At 43.3% G+C, this 18,441-nt stretch overlaps 1 protein-coding gene across 1 annotated transcript in view; it reads left to right on the top strand.

Annotated features, from left to right (window-relative positions):
- Window positions 1-18,441, top strand: part of PSTPIP1 (proline-serine-threonine phosphatase interacting protein 1) — a 93,536-nt gene that overhangs the window by 23,433 nt on the left and 51,662 nt on the right. Inside the window, exons 2-3 of the mRNA XM_084640957.1 lie at window positions 5,884-5,984; window positions 10,616-10,690. Coding sequence (XP_084497083.1) covers window positions 5,884-5,984; window positions 10,616-10,690 — 176 coding nt within the window. The remainder of the gene's footprint in view (window positions 1-5,883; window positions 5,985-10,615; window positions 10,691-18,441) is intronic.

Raw genomic sequence — 18,441 nt, 5'->3', positions numbered from 1 at the left:
GGCAATTTGAAGGCCAATGCACACTAGAAAATTTTGTCAGCACAGCTATGCCTGTTAGGGACCCCACCTCCTAGTCAACATGGCTATGCAGGCAAACCCCCAGGGTAGACGCTGCTATGCTGACAGAAGAGTGCTGTGGTCGGCATAGCTAATGTCTTTTGGGGAGGTGGTGTTACTCTACCAGCAGAAAAAATCCATCTGTCACCAGATGCTGGGCTATGTCACAAATAGCTGTGTAAGTGTAGCTGTTTCGGCAGAGCCTGTATAGTGACTGTAGACTAGCCCTAAGACCACACTAGAATGAGCAGCTTGCAACAAAACTAAATGGAGAGAAAAAACCCACCTAGAAAGGCTCCTCCAGAATATGATGGAACTTCCCTGGAAAAATTCAATCAGCTGTGGGCTATGACTTGTGTATGGAGTATATGACTGAAGCAATTGCTATCAGACATAGACCAGGGGAAGGATAAATGAGATTCTATCACAACAGCAGCAAAAAAGCTTCCATCAGGACCTGAATTCTCAAGACATTGCACGAAAGCAGGTGGCAATCAGCTGTCAGTGGGGTTACTAGGTATCTCTCCTACTTCGGTCCTCAAATGGCAAGTGTAGGTTTGTTTTTTGTTCTTTATTTTAATAAGTGGGACAATGGCTCAGGATTTTATCTACTCAATAGATGTGAGGTGTTAAACATATTTCCACAACAGCAGAACAGAAATAATGCTAGTGTGTGGGCGGGTGTAGCTTGCTGGCAAGGATCAGATGGGCATCTTTAACAATATCAGTTTCCTGTGGTTACACCAGTGGCATGGATGGATTCACCATCCCCTTCCCAGCATCTTCTATGTAAGTTGTTGTTTTGCCTCAGTTTCTATAGGATGTGTATTTTGCTGGTAGAGGCATTTGTCTAGGACTAGTATGGGCCATTCTCCTCCTCCTCTCCTTCGCTTAACCCCGGGGCTCACTGTAAGTTTCCATTAGAGAGGAAGGAGCTGCCGCTGTCAGGAAGCTGTGGCATTGGAAGCTTGTAAATGTGCAAGTGATAGCAAAAGATTAACCACAGAAGTTAAACTTAGCACTGGGGGAAATAAAAGCTTCCGAATCCATGGAGCCACATGCTGCTCAGAACCACTGAAACCCAGAGTCCTTAGTTTAGAAGCATAACAGCAGCTGCACAAGGCTACAAGCCAGTAATCAGTCTGTGATGTTCATTCCTGAAGGATGCTCAATTCCCTTCTCTTAAAGTCAGTAGCTGAAGCCTCTGTATATTTGCTTTAAAATGAAACGTAAGAATCTGGCTGTTAGTTGCCAGATGGTTCCTCCAGAGTCTCAAGTCTTGCCAAAGGGACCTAGTTCTTGGTAGTTCTGGTAGGAAGGCAATACGTCAAGGCATTTATAAAATGATAAATCCTTTGAGGTCTGTGAATAGATGATGAACTAAAAGAGTAATGAATAGGATGACCAGATGTCTCGCTTCTAAAGGGACAGTCCTGTATTTAAGCCCTCCTGCAGATGTCCTGACTTTTTCATAAAAACGAGCAAATTGTCCTGTATTTTCTGGCTCACCCTGCATCAGTACTGGTGGGTCCTGCTGCTGGCTGCATCCCACTCACCAGCTGCCCACCCACCAGTGGTGAGTGGGGCGGGGAGTCCAGTGGCCAACGATGGGTGTGGGTGTGTAAGGCTGGTGGCGAAGTGAGGATACAGCTCGTGGGGCCAGCCACACCCACTGCTGGTCTGTCAATGTAGCCCCTGTTGTGTGCCGGGTCTTGGCCAGCAGGGCCTGCCCCCATACTGTTTCTGGCTGGTGCTGGCTATGCGCTGCGGTGGCTGGTGAGTGCAGTTACGTGTTGCCTCTGCTGTCCACCCAGTGGGTGCTCCCCCTCTCACTGATTTCTCCCTGCTTTGCCCCTTCACCACCCCAGCCCCGCTGCTCCTCCATATCCCCTCCAGTGGGGCACATCTCACTAGGGTGACCAGATGTCCTGATTTTATAGGGACAGTCCCGATTTTTGGGTCTTTTTCTTATATAGGCTCCTATTACCCCCCACCCCTGTCCCGATTTTTCACACTTGCTGTCTGGTCACCCTACATCCTACTCCCAGCCACTGATTGGAGCACGCAGCTCACCGACAGCCTGGTTGTTAGGCGGGCTCCTTCCTTCCCCCCTGCCTCTGGCTGGGCTGGCGCCCCAGGAAAGCCGAAGACCCTCTGGCCTAGGGTGCTGACCAGGAGGAGCCGAGCCCGGCATGTGTCAAAGCCCCGCAGAGCGCTGGCACGGGGAAGCTTCTCTGCCCCTCAGCTCAGCTCTGGAGTGGCGGTGGTGGCAGCGGGGGGCAAAGGGGGAAGCGATTTCCAGCCTGTTCACGCCCTGACCCTGCAGGCTCCACAGCAGCCCCCAGGCAGGGGCTTCCCTCTTCACCCACCCCCCTCATCCTGGGTCCTGCCCCCAGGTAGTGCAGGGCTGCTCCATCCCCTAGGTACCCTCCCCTGCTGAGCCGCCCCCTGGGCCCTGGTGCACAATGCATCCTTAGGGCTTACCCCTAAAGCCTTAAAGATAAGAAGGTAAATAAAAAGAATCCAACTACACAGTATATCTTTTTAATGGGGCTCAGTCAACTTGATGTTAATTTAAATGTTTGTACTGCATAGCTCTGATTGATTGCCGTTGAACTCGCTTGAATACGAGTAATTTTACCAGGTGCCCCGTATTCAGCATAGGGAAATATGGTCACCTTGGTAATGAATACTTTTGCAAACTTAATGTTGGACAGTAAGCAATTTGGGGATGGGCCTGTAATGTCCTGTATGTGCTTGTACACCAGCTCATTTAAGCTTTTATATGCTACATAATGCAATACTACTATTTAATTATTGTAATACTCATGTAGTGTATGGCACCCTATTTTTATACTATAGCCATTCTAGAGATAGATAAACCAAAGTACTCAAAGTTAAAATGGGGCCCAGAATATGAGTCAGTGGCAGAACCAGGAAACAGAACCCAGGAGTCCTGGCTCCCAGGGCTATGCTCTAAGCATTTGACAGTTTTATAGACCCCGTTTCCCTCCCACATTTTTTTGGTTTCTGGACTTTCCCTAGCTTGGTGGCCCTCCATATCTTTGTGAATCTAATTCCCCATTGACACTTCCATACAAATCTGCAAGTCAGTAAGAAGTGGCCAAATGCAAGTAAAAATGACCCTGGTACTACAAAGCCTCCAATTAAAAAATGCAAAATAAAATAATCACTGCATGCAACAGTGAAGGAATAGCTGGTTCTTGGTAGCTACTTTCAGTGCTTCAGACCAATTTAATACTCCATAGGTTCCCTGTGCACACTTACAATTTCACTGCATAGCCATGCATCACAGCAACTTTTTAGAGCCTATGATGCCACATCTACTTTAGCGAGAGATGGATTTAGGGATGGGAAGATTCTTCACAGCTTGTGCATTATCTTTGGAATTGCTCAAACAGAGTAGCTGATACGTTGGGATGATGATAAAATACTTCAGCTGTTCTCCTGTGTAGGCTTTAATGGTATGTTATGGAGCCTCCCATGCAAAAACTAAGATGGGCCAAAATCACTAGTGCAACCTCATGGCTGTGAAACAAGTTCTTCAGGCTTTTACAACTGGACTATCAATTTTCTATAGACAAAGTGCATTACAGAATGTTGCTGTCTTGCAGGGAAGCCCTGGCAGGAGTGGATCGTCTGGGAGTGGTATGCCTTTGTCTGTTCTTCTCAGAGAACTGATGTGCGCATTAGCTCCTCTTCCACAAGAGTACTCAAAATGTAACCCACCAGTGATCAGTATAGTCTCTCCACCTTTTCAGCATATCTGAGACCTCCTGGAGAGAGACAGGGAAATGCCATGGGTTCTCATGCCACCAATACTCTGATGACAAACAGCTTGAGGTTGTATTGGAACAAACACAAAATCAACGTCCAAATAATTAAATTACGTATTCAAAAGGAGGAAAAACACCCTAATAGTACATCTAATGTGCCGAGGTACAAATGAAATACCTTATATAGCTGGCATAAAAATTAACTCCAAATATACTTAAAGGTTATGAAATTCTGACTACATAGCTAGGGTGGAATCCTGGCCCTGCTGAAGTCAATGGGAGTTTTGTCATTGACTTCAATGGAGCCAGGATTTCACCCTTAATGTTTAAAACACAGGTATAATGCTGATTTGGAGAAAGTGTTTGTATATCACTTTCTTGGCTTAGCTGATGGAAGTTTTAGACTACAGTATTATTGAATGAGGACAAATCATGAAGTCCTTTTCCAAAGGGCTAAGGGTCAGAACTGACAGATTTCCAGAATAAAACCTGCCCCATGAAGCTAGAGTAGAAACCAAAAACAAACACAAAAAGGCATTATTTGCTTGTTAGTGGAGCTATTACTAGGTTCATTTTTATATTACATCTTTGCTTTAAAATAATTCAATATTTTATTCGATAAACTTGGTTGATCATCTGAGTTAGGCTGGATAATTAAGCTCTCTAATCCATTGGTAAGCTTTAGAAAAAAATCCAGTTGACTTTGGACAATAAACCTCTGACTGCTAGAACCTGGGCTTGGACAACAGGGGGTGGATTACTCTATAATTGCCCTCTTCTGTGCATTCCCTCTAAAAGCATCTGGCACCAGCCACTGTCAGAAGACAGGATACAAGGCTAGATGGACCATTTGTCTGACCCAGTATTGCCGTTCTTATGTGCCATCATCACAGACTGTGATAAGGACTAAAATAATCATATTTTCCTGAAAATTCTATTTATGTAGCTTCTAATGTGCATTCCTTATAGATACTGAAGGGTGAGCCTCTGAATGTTTGGAAATTCAGATATTAATGCTTAACTTCTATATAGCACTTTGTAGCTTCAACTCTTATCTGACAACCAGAGAAAGTTCACACAAAAGCCCTGGAAGGAACCTAAGAATTATCTTACATGTGGTGAAACAGAGGCAAAGATGTTAAATGACCAGTTGAAGGTTACAACAGGTGTCTGTGTAAGAGATAGGACAGAGGAACTATTGACTTTCAGATCTGTGCTCAAAACCATTTCTCCCTTTCTGATAAATGCCAACATTTCAGAAACATCTCAGATTCTGGTCTTGTCAGACCTTTTCATTCAGCTAAATTGGGCTGGAGATCTGATGCACTACCTCCCTTTAGGATATTTCAGTACTTGTTGCATCTGGATGGGTTGGGATGTCATGTTATGGCAGGTGTCACCAAGTGACACTCTTACATTTAGTCTTCCAAGTTCTTTCTTAGAGTACGAGCAAATGTTCAGTCTTGGAAAGACATGCTGTGTATTGTTATATTTGAACATTGTGAGCAGCAGGAGAGTTTGCTCTCTGACTTGGTCTATAATTAGCGGCAATTCTTAGAGTAGAGTTGCTCCCTGGGAACTACGCATTGGTGTTGGGCTGAGATTCTTGAAAGAAGAAATTGCCTACATGCCTTTTGACCATGTTTGTTCCAGGACTGATATATGTGTGTAAATAAAACAAACACCATGTCACTAATTTCTCCACCACTTCGAAACTGACCTGCAAGACCCTGGGGACATCTGCTGCTGCTGTGCAGGAGAGCAACAATAACATAAGAATAGGCTCTCTCGTACTAAGTTAGCACACCCACCTTTTGTGAGAACGTTATATGGAGAGGCAGTAAGAAAAATAATTTTTGAAAAGTTACTTTGTTTAAGTTCTGTTGATTTACACTCTGGGCAGAGGTTAAAGTTAGTTCTTATTTTTTCCAAACTGATTTGCTTAGCACTACTTACAGTAGGTTTCGAGTGCACTTGAGAATGGTGTCTGCTAATCAACTTACACAACTGTTTGCCTTTGTGATTTCAGTGCAAGGAATTCACTGTACACTCGGGCTATGAGGTGCTTCTCCAGCGAGTGTTGGATGGGAGAAAGATGGCAAAAGATGTGGAGGACTTGCTCAAACAGAGGTAAGAAGTGATGGTGAAGGAGGTATGAAAAACTATTTATGAACTCATCTCGCCTATTCCTGATCACTCTTGCAGGAGCTGCAGGAGGATTCTGCGGGTCACTTCAGAATTTGATTTGGAGAGTAGAGTCATACATGTTTTTAATAGAGAAGTCTGTACAGAAATGATCTGAGAGCCAACGAGTTCTTAGCAGCAAAGTCAGATACCACGCTGGCATATGAATCATTTGAATGATGACCCATCCCCCTCCCCCACACTCCGCATAGCTAATTTAAGACATATTTCCAAAAATGAAATGAATGAAAATAAACAATGTCAGAATTACACCTTGTCATGCAGTTAAACAATGTTTGCAGGAGGAATCATAGACATGAGCAAGAGGAAAGACTAAGTCATCTAGCCCTCTCTACCAATGCAGGATTTTTCCCGTTGCACTATACGTAGAGATAGACCTGAGTTTCAAAGTTAAGATCCAAATTTTCCCCAAGATTTTTTTTGAGGTGGGTGCAATAGGAGGAGGTTTGGAAGGACTTTTCATCCTGAGTTCCACTCAGACCCATCTCTAATCAGTTCTGTGTTTGTAAATACATACTTAACTGCACACGCCCAATTTATTGACTAAAGCATCAATCCTCTTTATTAACATCCAGAAGCGAAACATCACTGTTTTCCCTCGTTCACAGAAAGCCAGTGCTTACACATATTATAATATGCTATTAGCCTCAGTGGGTCAATTTCCTATAATTACTGAAAATTGATCTTTCTTTTGGTGTAACCAGGGGTATGTATGGTAGCTCTGCGTAGACCTTTCCCAGGCATTCTGGGATTGACCATATTATTCATCCATCTTTTCAGGACTAGATCCTTGTTCCTAGACCCTCTTTGAACGTACTGTGCACATGTGTGTCCATCTGCAGCCTGTTTCTCACAGGTTGTCCCACAGAAACGTGTGGTAGTTGCCATTAGGTTCTTGGTTTAGAAAATACACAGAAACAGAGGCCACTCTTCAGTCTCATTTTTCTCCTTCATCTTTAGCTGAGACTTAGAAAAGTTCTGTTCAGTATTTGGTTCCAGTTTTAATTGGCTGTATTTAACATCTTGAAGCCACCACATACGCTGTATCATGCTACCCCAAAGGCTGTTAACTCACTGAAATGTAAATAGTCTCCCACAAACATTTAAGTGGTTTAGGTTGATTTCCTTGATCAGTAATGGAAGCGTCTTTTACTGTGTCACACAATCCCGCAGCAGTCTCATAACGGCATTAGGTGAACTGTACCCATTTAAAGTGACTTTTGTGGCTCATTAAACTTCTGGAGATCAAACCCTTTCTTGCATGTGTCTGCAGTAGCTAGGAATTATAATATGTGATTGAGATTATGGAGGGGTGGAGGTGGGGGGTTTCCATCATTTGCAGGATAAGCCTAACCATGGCTTGCAGTATGTGCAAAAAGGACTTTCCACAAAGGAGGAGAAAGATTGATCTCAAAGCCATTCTGAAACAAGTAGCTGAAGAAATCTGTCAGAATTGTTGTTTCCATGAATTCTCACCCTCCTCCAACCCACTCCTCTTACCCATAGTCCTGTATGTGTAAGTATGTGTGCACTTGCGGCAGCTGTCAGAATCTCTCTACTTTTGGCTAGAGATGCATTGAAGCTGCCTCTCCCAAGAGTGATGCAAGTGCATGTTGGTAAGAAGGACAGAAGAGGGATGGGACAAACCAAACCTTTACTCTTGGAAGCCACATGAGTCATAGTCAGTGATTTCATCACAGCAGCTGTTGAAAGGGCCTTGTTGACACCAACAACGGGTGCAATTTTGCCACCTATTTCAAATGCAAACAAATTCTGTTCACATTCTGTTCTATGCACAAGGATGGCATAAGGTTATGGGGAGGATTAGGACAATGTTTCTTTGGGACAAACAGCAAATATAACTCACTCATTTTACATAAATGCTATGCATGTAAGATTGTTAGGTCCTTCCATCCCTGTTCCTTTCAGTCTGGTTATGTTTTCAGGCTCTCTTCACAAAGGCTTAGAAACCTACCCTTTGTTTTAAATGAGAACTGCAGTTCTCCTTTATGGGGCCCAAACATTGATTCTATTAACAACTCCTGTAAGTCCCCTCCATCTTATCAGTAGTCTTGGTCAACCTATGCATAGATCCAGCACTGTCAAACATGGAAATTCAAAAGTCATAAGTCATTCCTTCACCCCGGCCCGCAAAACCATGAGGTTTAAAAAAAATGCATTTTGCCCTCTGATTTTAGGACCTTTAAAGGTTCACATTCTGTGCAACTTTCATTAAAAAAACGTAAGCTGAGAGTCTCATGCAAATCACCCAACTGCAGGACCTGGGGCTTTCGGAAAAACAGCAGTATCATGAGAGCTGGCAAAACTCTTTGGTCACCATAGCACCACCTGAGTTTAAAAGATTCCCCATCTCCAATTCAAAACAAACAAAGAGCCCTATCACAAACCCCCCAATTTACCATGCAGTTTTTGTTCATGGATGATTATCTAGTTTTTCTTGCCTATAATCACAGAAGAATCAGAATGTTTTAACAGAACAAAGATGAATCACTCTTTTCCTATGTGCAGGGAGGAGAACTATAAACTGTCTAATTGTCTGCTCCTTGCTGTACAACTATTATTATTCAAACACAGTCCCCTTCTTCAGAACAGACATGTATTGCATACAAATCATAAGCCAACTGGCTTCTAAGAACATTATTAGAGAGAAGAGAATAAGACTCTTGTCACCATGTAAAAAAATTATCTGCTCTCTGAGCTGCACATATACAAGGGGACACAATAAGCTAATGTATGATAAGATCCCACTTCAAACAGTAAAGGCTCAAAGCTCTTAGATGTCTGTTTTCAATACTTCCTTAGCAACTCCAGTTCTCACTTAAAATGCTTTTGGTAGTCCAGGCATCACCCTCTTTTGAAAACTGACATGGCATTACTGCCAAGGGCCTCTAGTAGTTGCATAAGCACTCGTAGTTTTGCAATGCACTGTGCTGTGGTTTTTGCTTTGCAAAAGTTTAAAACACAAGGAGTGTGTGTAATATACACATTTGCTTGAGCCAATTTCCTGTATGTGGAATTAAGGCAGCAATTACAAATGAAAACTTAGATATTTTCTGTATTTAAAAAAGAGAGACGGCCAGGTTAAAATTAATATCTTAAAAAATAATAAAGTGGCTCCAGTCCTCATTTGGGGCCATAAAACACACAGTGCATCCAGGGTGCATGTGCAGAAAGATGGCTGTACACTCCCCTGATCCTGTGCAGGTCTAGCCCCGAGGGGCCATTGCAGCAGGTGGAGAATTACTGGGGAGCCCTGGCTACAACCCTTTTCCCTAGCCATGCCCCTCCCCCAGATGCAAGGAGGGGCCTCTGGCATAGAGCCCCTATGCAAGTTTTATGCTACCTGAGGATTCGCCTACACTTGGGTGATCATCCCAGGGCTGGATACATTGGCTGTGGGGCTGCTTTATGCTGCTGCTCCAGTGGAGCAAAAGGCCCAAACGCAGGTGAGGATTGGAGCCGAAGTCCTTATCTAGGGCAATGACACCATCTCTTATTTTTAAAAGAGAAATAAAAAATGAATTTACTTTTCACTCTTTACTCTGCATTTCCTCTCACTTTATCCAATTAAAGTAGTCTAGTCAGTTTCACTTTGAAGGCATCTCTTGCAAATCTACCCTGTTAAACAAAGGTAGTGAAGTGCTGCTGGGACCATACTTGATATTTAGTTCCCTTTTGTCCCAGAGGATCCAAAACCACTTGCACATACGCAGCTGCGTGTGCCCATCAACCACCACTTTGAAAGGGCATTCACCTTTGGGGTGGACTGCAGCAATAAACGGGCAGACCATAGAAGGCATTGGTAAAGATGTGAAATGTCAGCAGAATAATGTTTTCAAAATCTGAAATCGAGTGCAGCAGGTTGTAAAATAAGGCCTATCACAGCAAGTATGTACAGAGAAGTATTTGAAAGGCAACTAGGTGTCTTTAAAGACACAATCAATCAAATAATCTTATTGTGGCAGGGACTTGTCTGAATCCATATGGAGAACACCTGGTGTACTACTTGTGCCAGATAAACAACAAAGGACAGAGTGACAAATCAGGGAAATGAGGCTAAGATTAATGGGGCCTGTTAGGCCAAATAGCCATACACTTGTCTGGGAATTCCTTTTGGATAAAGGAGATAACTTTCAAAAGTGCCCAATTGACTTAGGAGCCTCAGTCCCATTTCCAAAAGCAACTTGGGTTTCTAAGTGTTTTTTTTTAAAAAATGACGAGTCCGGTGGCACCTTAAGGACTAAAGAATTATTTGGGCATAAGTTTTCATGGGTAAAAAACCCACTTCTTCAGATGCATGTTTTTTTAATGAAAGTTGCACAGAATTTGAACCTTTAAAGGTCCTAAAATCAGAGGGCAAAATGCATTTTTTTTAAACCTCATGGTTTTGGGGGCTGGGGTGAGTGCTGGATCTATGCATAGGTTGACCAAGACTACTGATAAGATGGAGGGGACTTACAGGAGTTGTTAATAGAATCAATGTTTCAATCAATCAAGAATCAATCAAGAAAATAACTAAGGAATTTTGTTAACAGGGCACAAGCAGAAGAGAGATATGGGAAAGAGCTGGTTCAAATTGCCCGAAAAGCAGGGGGACAAACCGAAATCAAGTAAGTCTTTTTCAAGTTCGTTGCATTAAAGTGCCTCCTGTTCGATATATCAGATACATGGCTTCACTGTAGAAAGGGTCAGGAACGTGCATTTCACACTGAACTAAGCGAACGTTTCAGTTGGATTGGGAAGCCTTATTATCTAGTAAAGCTCAGTTCATCTCATGAAACATTCTTTCTCCATTTGGCCCCTCTTGGCAGCTTGGTAATAAAATGGCAGTTGTTACTGGGAGTTTCCTGAACAAGTTTTTTTTCAGTATTACTGACCTCTGCAACTGGTCTGTGAAGGAATGAAAGGGAAGAGAGATTGGGACTTGGGCAGATCTAGAAATCTTGGTAAAGCTTATATTAAAAATATAGGCCAAGTTCTAGAGCCACTTGAAAGGCTTTCACGCTTCAGATCTATTAATTAATGTACTGCAGCATGCTAAAACAACACATGGTGCTTCTCCATGCCCTCTACTGTTTGCTGACAGTATGTATAAGATGCGGGGAAGGAGGAGAGGTATGCGTCGGCAGGGAATTCTACTTCCTAAACAGTGCTGCAAGACTGATGCTATTACTGATTGACGCGGCAGTAATGAGACATCCTGTCATTACAGCCATAAGTAATAAGTAGTAGTAATGGCGTATTAAGGTGGAAGAGGATGAAGATTTGGGGTCACAGTAGTTAGGGCTGAAAGAGTGGACTCCAATCTATACAAACCTGCATTAAAGATCCCCAGGGTCACTCACCCCCTCCAGCCCAGATCTGATTTCTTAATTGCATCCTACTGGTTTGGTCAATTTATCACTCACTTCCCTCAATGTGCATATGAATTTCTGTTAGTTTTTAATGAAAAATCTGACCTCAAACCCATGGATTATTTCCTGGGCACCATCACAGCATGCAAGTACCAATCAATCACCTGTTTCACTGGCCCTCATATGCTGTGACATATCCCAGATTAAAGGGCCTATGGGGAAATGCTGAATTTGACTCTGGCCATTAATTTGAACTCTTAGATGAGCCCAGTAAAAAGCTGCGGAAAGATTTGAGGCTCATACTAAGGGACATGTCTGGCATTATTTTTCTTCACATGCTCTCCCTTTCCTTTGCTGTGGGTCTGTAAGAAAATCCAGTAAGTTAAAAGGAATATGGAAGAATTCTTTTGGCTGGGAAAATCAGTTTCTTGCAATTTCCGTTGAAGATGGTTTTAAACATTCTGATGGTTCATTTCATAGAGTGAAAATGAAAAAAGAAAAAAAAAAGACTAGTGGTTTCAGAATTGAGAGAGTGGATTAATGATGGACTGTTTCGTCTCCAGTAAATCTGTATGCCTTTTAAAAGTGCAGGACTTACAAGAAAATTTCTTCAAAATTTCCTTCCTGGCAAAGTAGGGCCAGCAGAGATCGTGCATAGAGAAATGGAGGGCTTTGGCTGCTGTTCTACAACTTCAGTAGATAACCTATGGAAATTTGATCTAAAGATAGGGCCCAGGCTTCAGCACTGGGATATGAATCTGAATTTCCCTAAAGTTTGGGGATGTTCATATCCAGGGCTTGGGTTCAGGCCCATCTCTACTTTACACTGGTATTTATACTACTTTGTCATGGACAAAGAGGTGAATACACTGGCACAATGTGTTGAAAAGCTCGTTTAAAGAGGAATGTTTCTATAAAACCATGGCCAGCCTAGTGGTAGTGATCCTCTTCTCTATGATGCATATTGTCCCAGATGTCTCAATGTAGTGGTATATTGGTGTTGAGAAGGAGAGAAAGTACCTTTCATCACTCAGTATCCTCTCTGATTGTTTAAAGAGCTACACAGATTGACTGAGAAGGGACTCTTGTTCAGGATATTGGGGTATAAACCAGACAAAACTGAGATCTAAGCATGGCACATAATGGCATGACTAATGAAAATATAATATACAGTTTTTATAGCCTATATTTTGACACCATGTCATGTTTTTGTTTGCTTGCCTGGATATATGCTGGAGACAGCAATTCTGCACCTAAGAAGCTGAGACAGAGTCAGAGAGACTCAGAGAGCAAACAAACATACTAGTGATAGTCAAAAAGTTTCTAAAAGAACTGCACCACAACTAACCTCACATTCCACATTCTAATTGCCTAGCCATTAAATGAAACAAAACTTTTAAATCTATTTGAAATAGTGTCATCCGGTCACGCCCAATAGTATTCCAAAATTTAGACTGAACCAGGAATAAAATGTCTCGGCGTGTTCAAATGCAGCTTTTGAAGCTGCATCTGGGCAACAGTAAATCTGAAATGTAACCTAAGGATTTTGCTAAGCATTTGAATTTGTGACTCATATTCAACAATTAGCAGGAAAAACAGCTTCAGTTTTTCTTGCAGAGCACTTCAGTGAACTTCCTGTGTCATGCCATATATAGAATCATAAAAGCTAGAGATGGAAAAAAAAAAAAAAACCAAACCAAAAACCCATCACAGGTCACTCAGTCTATCTTCCTGCCAGAACAAGATTGTGCCCTAGTCTTTTATCCAGTCCAGTTTTAAATGTCTCTAGGGAAGGGGCTTTCCATCACTTCTCTTGGGAGATTATTTCATATTCCAGTAGAGATCAATGTCAGGAAGCTTTTCCAGATACTCAGCCTAAGAGTTCCCTCTCTTAATTTCATCCCATTACTCCTAGTTTTTTAGGTTGGTACAAGGGAGGAAAATTTAACCCCATAAATACCCAATCCCAGAGAACATCCAGAACGCCCCAGACAAACAATGGCAAGGCCAAGATGTTAAATCTGATGGAACATTACCAACAACTGCTGACTGAAGTGACTGATGAACTAGTTGAAAAATACCCCCATGGCTCCCACAAGTCACAGTGATTCTCTGAAGAACTTACATGAAATGAAGCAGGAAGGCAAAAGGGGCATAAAACCTACACAGCCCCAGTCCAAGAACAGTTGGCCTACTGACAAAGAACCACTGGCAGACCTACACTGCAGACAGAAAAGCAGCCAAGGGAACCTTCCTCCCAGACACAATTGCATCTGCCAAATCACAGAAGCAGAACTGTGACATGCAGCAAACAGCCTAATAGACCCCCAAATGCCCATGCCAGTGTGAACTAGGATGATCAGAAGAATGGAAAACCTATCTTATGAAAGGAGACTCAAAGAGCTTGGCTTGTTTAGCCTAACCAAAAGAAGGCTGAGAGGAGATATGATTGCTATCTATAAATATATCAGAGGGATAAATACCATGGAGGGAGAAGAATTATTTAAGCTCAGTACCAATGTGGACACAAGAACAAATGGATATAAACTGGCCATCAGGAAGTTTAGACTTGAAATTAGACAAAGGTTTCTAACCATCAGAGGAGTGAAGTTCTGGAACGGCCTTCCAAGGGAAGCAGTGGGGACAAAAGACATATCTGGCTTCAAGACTAAGCTTGATAAGTTTATGGAGGAGATGATAGGATGGGATAGCCTAATTTTGGCAATTAATTGATCTTCAGCTGTTAGCGGTAGATATGCCCAGTGGTGAGCTGGAGCTGGTTTGCACTGGTTCATGTGAACCGGTTGTTAAATTTTGAAGCCGGTTTAGAACCAGTTGTTAAAGGGGTGTGCAAACTCCGGCCCACGGGCCACATGCGGCCCACCAGACTGTCCTGTCCGTCCCACCTGAGCTGTCGGCTTGGGAGGCTCTCCTGTGAATTTTTACTCACTCGCTCTAGGCCTTCGGTGGCACTTCGGCGGTGGGTCTGACCCGGAGCGACTGGAGGACATGCCACCGAAGTGCCGCCGAAGGCTTGGAGCGACTGAAGGAACTGGTTCTTCAGCTTCTGGCAGCTCATCACTGGATATGCCCAGTGACCTGCGATGGGATGTTAGATGGGGTGGGATCTGAGTTATTACAGAGAATTCTTTCCTGGGTGTCTGGTTGGTGAGTCTTGCCCACATGGTCAGGGTTTAGCTCATTGCCATATTTGGGGTTGGGAAGGAATTTTCCTCCAGGGCAGATTGGCAGAGGCCATTGGGGTTTTTCGCCTTCCTCTGCAGTGTGGGGCACGGGTCACTTGCTGGAGGATTCTCTGCACCTTGAAGTCTTTAAACCACAATTTGAGGACTTCAATAGCTCAGACATAAGTTAGGGGGTTGTTACAGGAGTTGGTGGGTAAGATTCTGTGGCCTGCATTGTGCAGGAGGTCAGACTAGATGATCATAATGGTCCCTTCTGACCTTAAAATCGATGATTCTACGATTCTACCAGTTCTGCCCAACTTCACAGTCAATTGTTGCCACTGGGCACTTCACATTTCTTGCCCCCAAGGGAGCTTAGAGACTGGGATCTTCTCTAACGTCCACTCTACCTGGAGAAGTGGCCTGGGAACTAAAGAAGAGCTGCAAGAATAAACTAGCTGCAGTACAGGAAAGCCTGATCAGGTCTTCACCTCAGCCCAGCTGGGACGGGAAAGGAGTAAGGCCAGGAGACTAAGCAGCACCAGTGAACACCGGCAAGAGGGAGCAGCCACCAGGATTCACCTTTATGAGCTAGCTGCCTCTTCTCTACAACAGCTACCTTGGGTTGTTAGGTGTACAGCCTGCAGCTAACTGTTGTGTGCCATGGAGAGGGGAGAGCGGAGGGCTGGCAACTCACTGGTCAAATGGCTGGCTGTCCAGTTCAGGCTTGAGGGAGGACCAAGCAGCCAAGAGATGGATCCTTAGAACCAAAGATTCATGCAGAGACTGGGCCCCAAAGGAAGAGACTCAGCCCCAAAGGAAGAGACTCAAGGCTAGCTCTTAAGGGGTAACCAAACTCTTTCAAGCCTCCAGTAAAGTTTTGGATGAAGTTACTCGTATTTTATCCAAACCAGCCTGCCTGTGCATCACATGCCTAGGACAGTCTGCTGTGATAATTCCCTGGTAAAATTAAAAGGTTCCCCTCTCCTAAATTGGATCCAACACAACGAAGGCCTGGCCTCCAGTGATAATGGAGACGTTCTTGCCTTCTAATACCCCATTCAATCATTTTTGCCTGAGTTTAGCAGCAGTATTCGTTCAGGAGTCTGCATCACAAGTAACAACTAATGGTTTCTTAGATACTCAATATCATAGCTGTTTCAGGTTCACCACAAACAAATTACTTGGCCAGTGAGAAGGCTTGAGTGGGGATTCTAAGGCTGTACAATGAGGAAAGCAGCCATGTTTGGGGAAATGGTAGGAAGAGGAATTTTGACATAAACTTAGTTGAAAGAAAAGGAGTACTTGTGGCACCTTAGAGACTAACCAATTTATTTGAGCATGAGCTTTCGTGAGCTACAGCTCACTTCATCGGAGCTGTAGCTCACGAAAGCTCATGCTCAAATAAATTGGTTAGTCTCTAAGGTGCCACAAGTCCTCCTTTTCTTTTTGCGAATACAGACTAACACGGCTGCTACTCTGAAACTTAGTTGAGTTATTACTAATAACTCAATGGCACCATTTGTACAACAGAAAAGTTACCATAACCAAGGCCAGAAAGTATGATGATTTTTAAAAAAAAGTATTAGCTTTTTAAATGTCATTTTAGTTCAAAAATATTATTTATAAATGAATCCGGAGAAGAATGCTGTCTGAACACAGGCAATAGGAGTCAGGAAATGCCAAGTTCTAATCCTTTCCCACACAAGTTCTAACCCTTTCCCACACAAGTTCTAATCTAATTTACCCACGAAAACCATCATTAACATGGAGTTAAAGTTGCAGGTACTCAGCAGCGCTCTGTGCTCCACTTACCCTTCCAGAACAGAACAGTTTGAAAAGCTGGGAACACAGAGTCACGCTGATGCTCCCTGCACAACCTTACCTCTGCCCCCAAGGGGCTGGCAATCGAAGCCGGGAATATAACAGTACCTCACCCCTCCCTAGCAAACCTGCCATTTTCTCTGTGGTCCCCACAACTTTAAATCAGTACTTGGCCTGCTGGCCCACTGACCCCTCCCTGCTGCTCAGAGGGGTGCAGTGGAGATGGGAAAGCCCTTTGAAGATTAAAAGCACTGTGCACGTGTTAAGAATTATAGTGACAATTGTCAGATCAATTTTACCAACTTTTTAAAGCTATTATATTTTCAGTAGTAGAAATAATTAAACAAAATGATAAAAATTGTACAAAGGTACAAAACCTCTGAAAGAACATAAATCATAATAATGTAGATCTGTTATCAACAGAAGAGAAGAATTTGCTTGTAGATCATTCCCTTTTTTAAACACTCCCTGCTATTATTCAACTAGATTATTGTCCTTTTCTTCCAGTGGCCTAGCAACCTGCATCCCTAATCTCTGTCTGGCTTCCCTCTCCAATTATTTCTACTTGTGTACCAGCCACTTGCTGCTCCATGACTCCAAGAGAAGGTGTAGCCATCTATTCAAATACAACCACAACCCTGCAGCTTTTCCCACTGCTTTGTGTGTACCCAAATACGTTATTAGGGCAGTTATCGCCAAGTGGTGCTGTTATACAGTCTTCCACGTTTTGTGTCTTAGCGTGAGAGCAGATGTTCTGTCTTAAGAAGACATGCTGTGCATTGTTAGTTTTGGTAACACAAGATTCTAGGTAGAAGCAGCTGTGCCAGCAGCAAAGAGTACTCACTGCATTGGTATCTGATTAGAATTAATTCTTGTGGCAGTTACTCCCTGGGACCTTGGCATTGGCGTTAAAATGATCCCTGGAAGAAGAGAGAACCTGCATACAGTTTGTGACCACTTCTGTCCCAGGGCTGGTGTATATGTCTCAATAAGACAAGCCATATTTAGAATTTCCCCAGACTCCACATCACTGATTTCTCCTCCATTGGGAAACTGATCTGTAAGCCTCTCTCCCCTCCTCCTCCCCCGCTCCCAAACATCTGCTACTGATTGGCAGGGGGGCAACCATATAATAAAGCATCAATGTTGAATGAGATCTGACTACAGGCACTCAGTGAGCTAAACAGGATTTTAGTAACAAAACCGGTTAAGCAACAAGAAGATGAAAACATGGTGTCTCCATCTTTATCCCATTGGCAGTAGCACCCTGAACAGTGGCTTTTATCAGTAGATTATCCTGTTCTGGTACTGACTTCAGTATTTATGTCAATGAAGGACAAACAAAAACATTTTCAACACTAGTTCAGAAAGCACAGTTGAGACTTGGCCTATGTGGGAATGCGCTCCAGGAAGTGCCAATCACTCTTTGTGAACTGGTACTGAAGATGGCCATGTCTGGCCTACACTAATCGTGAAGCCTCTCGCAGTCAGAGATCTGAGGGGGCTCTGCTGTGGCAATTCCATTTCCTAGTATAAGAGAAGTTGCTGCTGGTTACCATGGTAATAGCAAGCAAACAGTCCAGTTTCCTTCTTAAAAATAATAAGTAGCCTCTCAAACTGTTGGCTAATGTTCAGCTGCACAAAGTTATTTTATACAGATAGCCTGATCCAGGCAAATTTAGGCACTGTAGCTGCTTGTTCTTGGAGCTCTGCAGCTGTGGAAGCTACTTCCGATTTGGGGTGGAGTGAGTGTATCCCTCTCTAGCCTTGTAGTCCAAATTTAACTCATTGGTTGGGTGGGGGCTTTAGCCAGGGCACTGGCTAATTTGTTACAACACATTAAAGGAAACAGAAGACTGAGCCCATCTCCCTTACAATGGGCTTTTCTCCAAGCATGTTCACCCTAGAATCCCAACTGTCCACCTTGGGTCTTATGACAGGGAAGGAGTGGAGAGACTGGCTGGCCTCCCCTTATATTTTAATCACCTTTATCCTCTA

Source organism: Lepidochelys olivacea (assembly GCF_965140295.1).
Source record: "Lepidochelys olivacea isolate rLepOli2 genome assembly, chromosome: 10".
Lineage (NCBI taxonomy): Eukaryota > Metazoa > Chordata > Testudines > Cheloniidae > Lepidochelys > Lepidochelys olivacea.
This window is presented reverse-complemented; position numbering and strand designations above follow the sequence as displayed.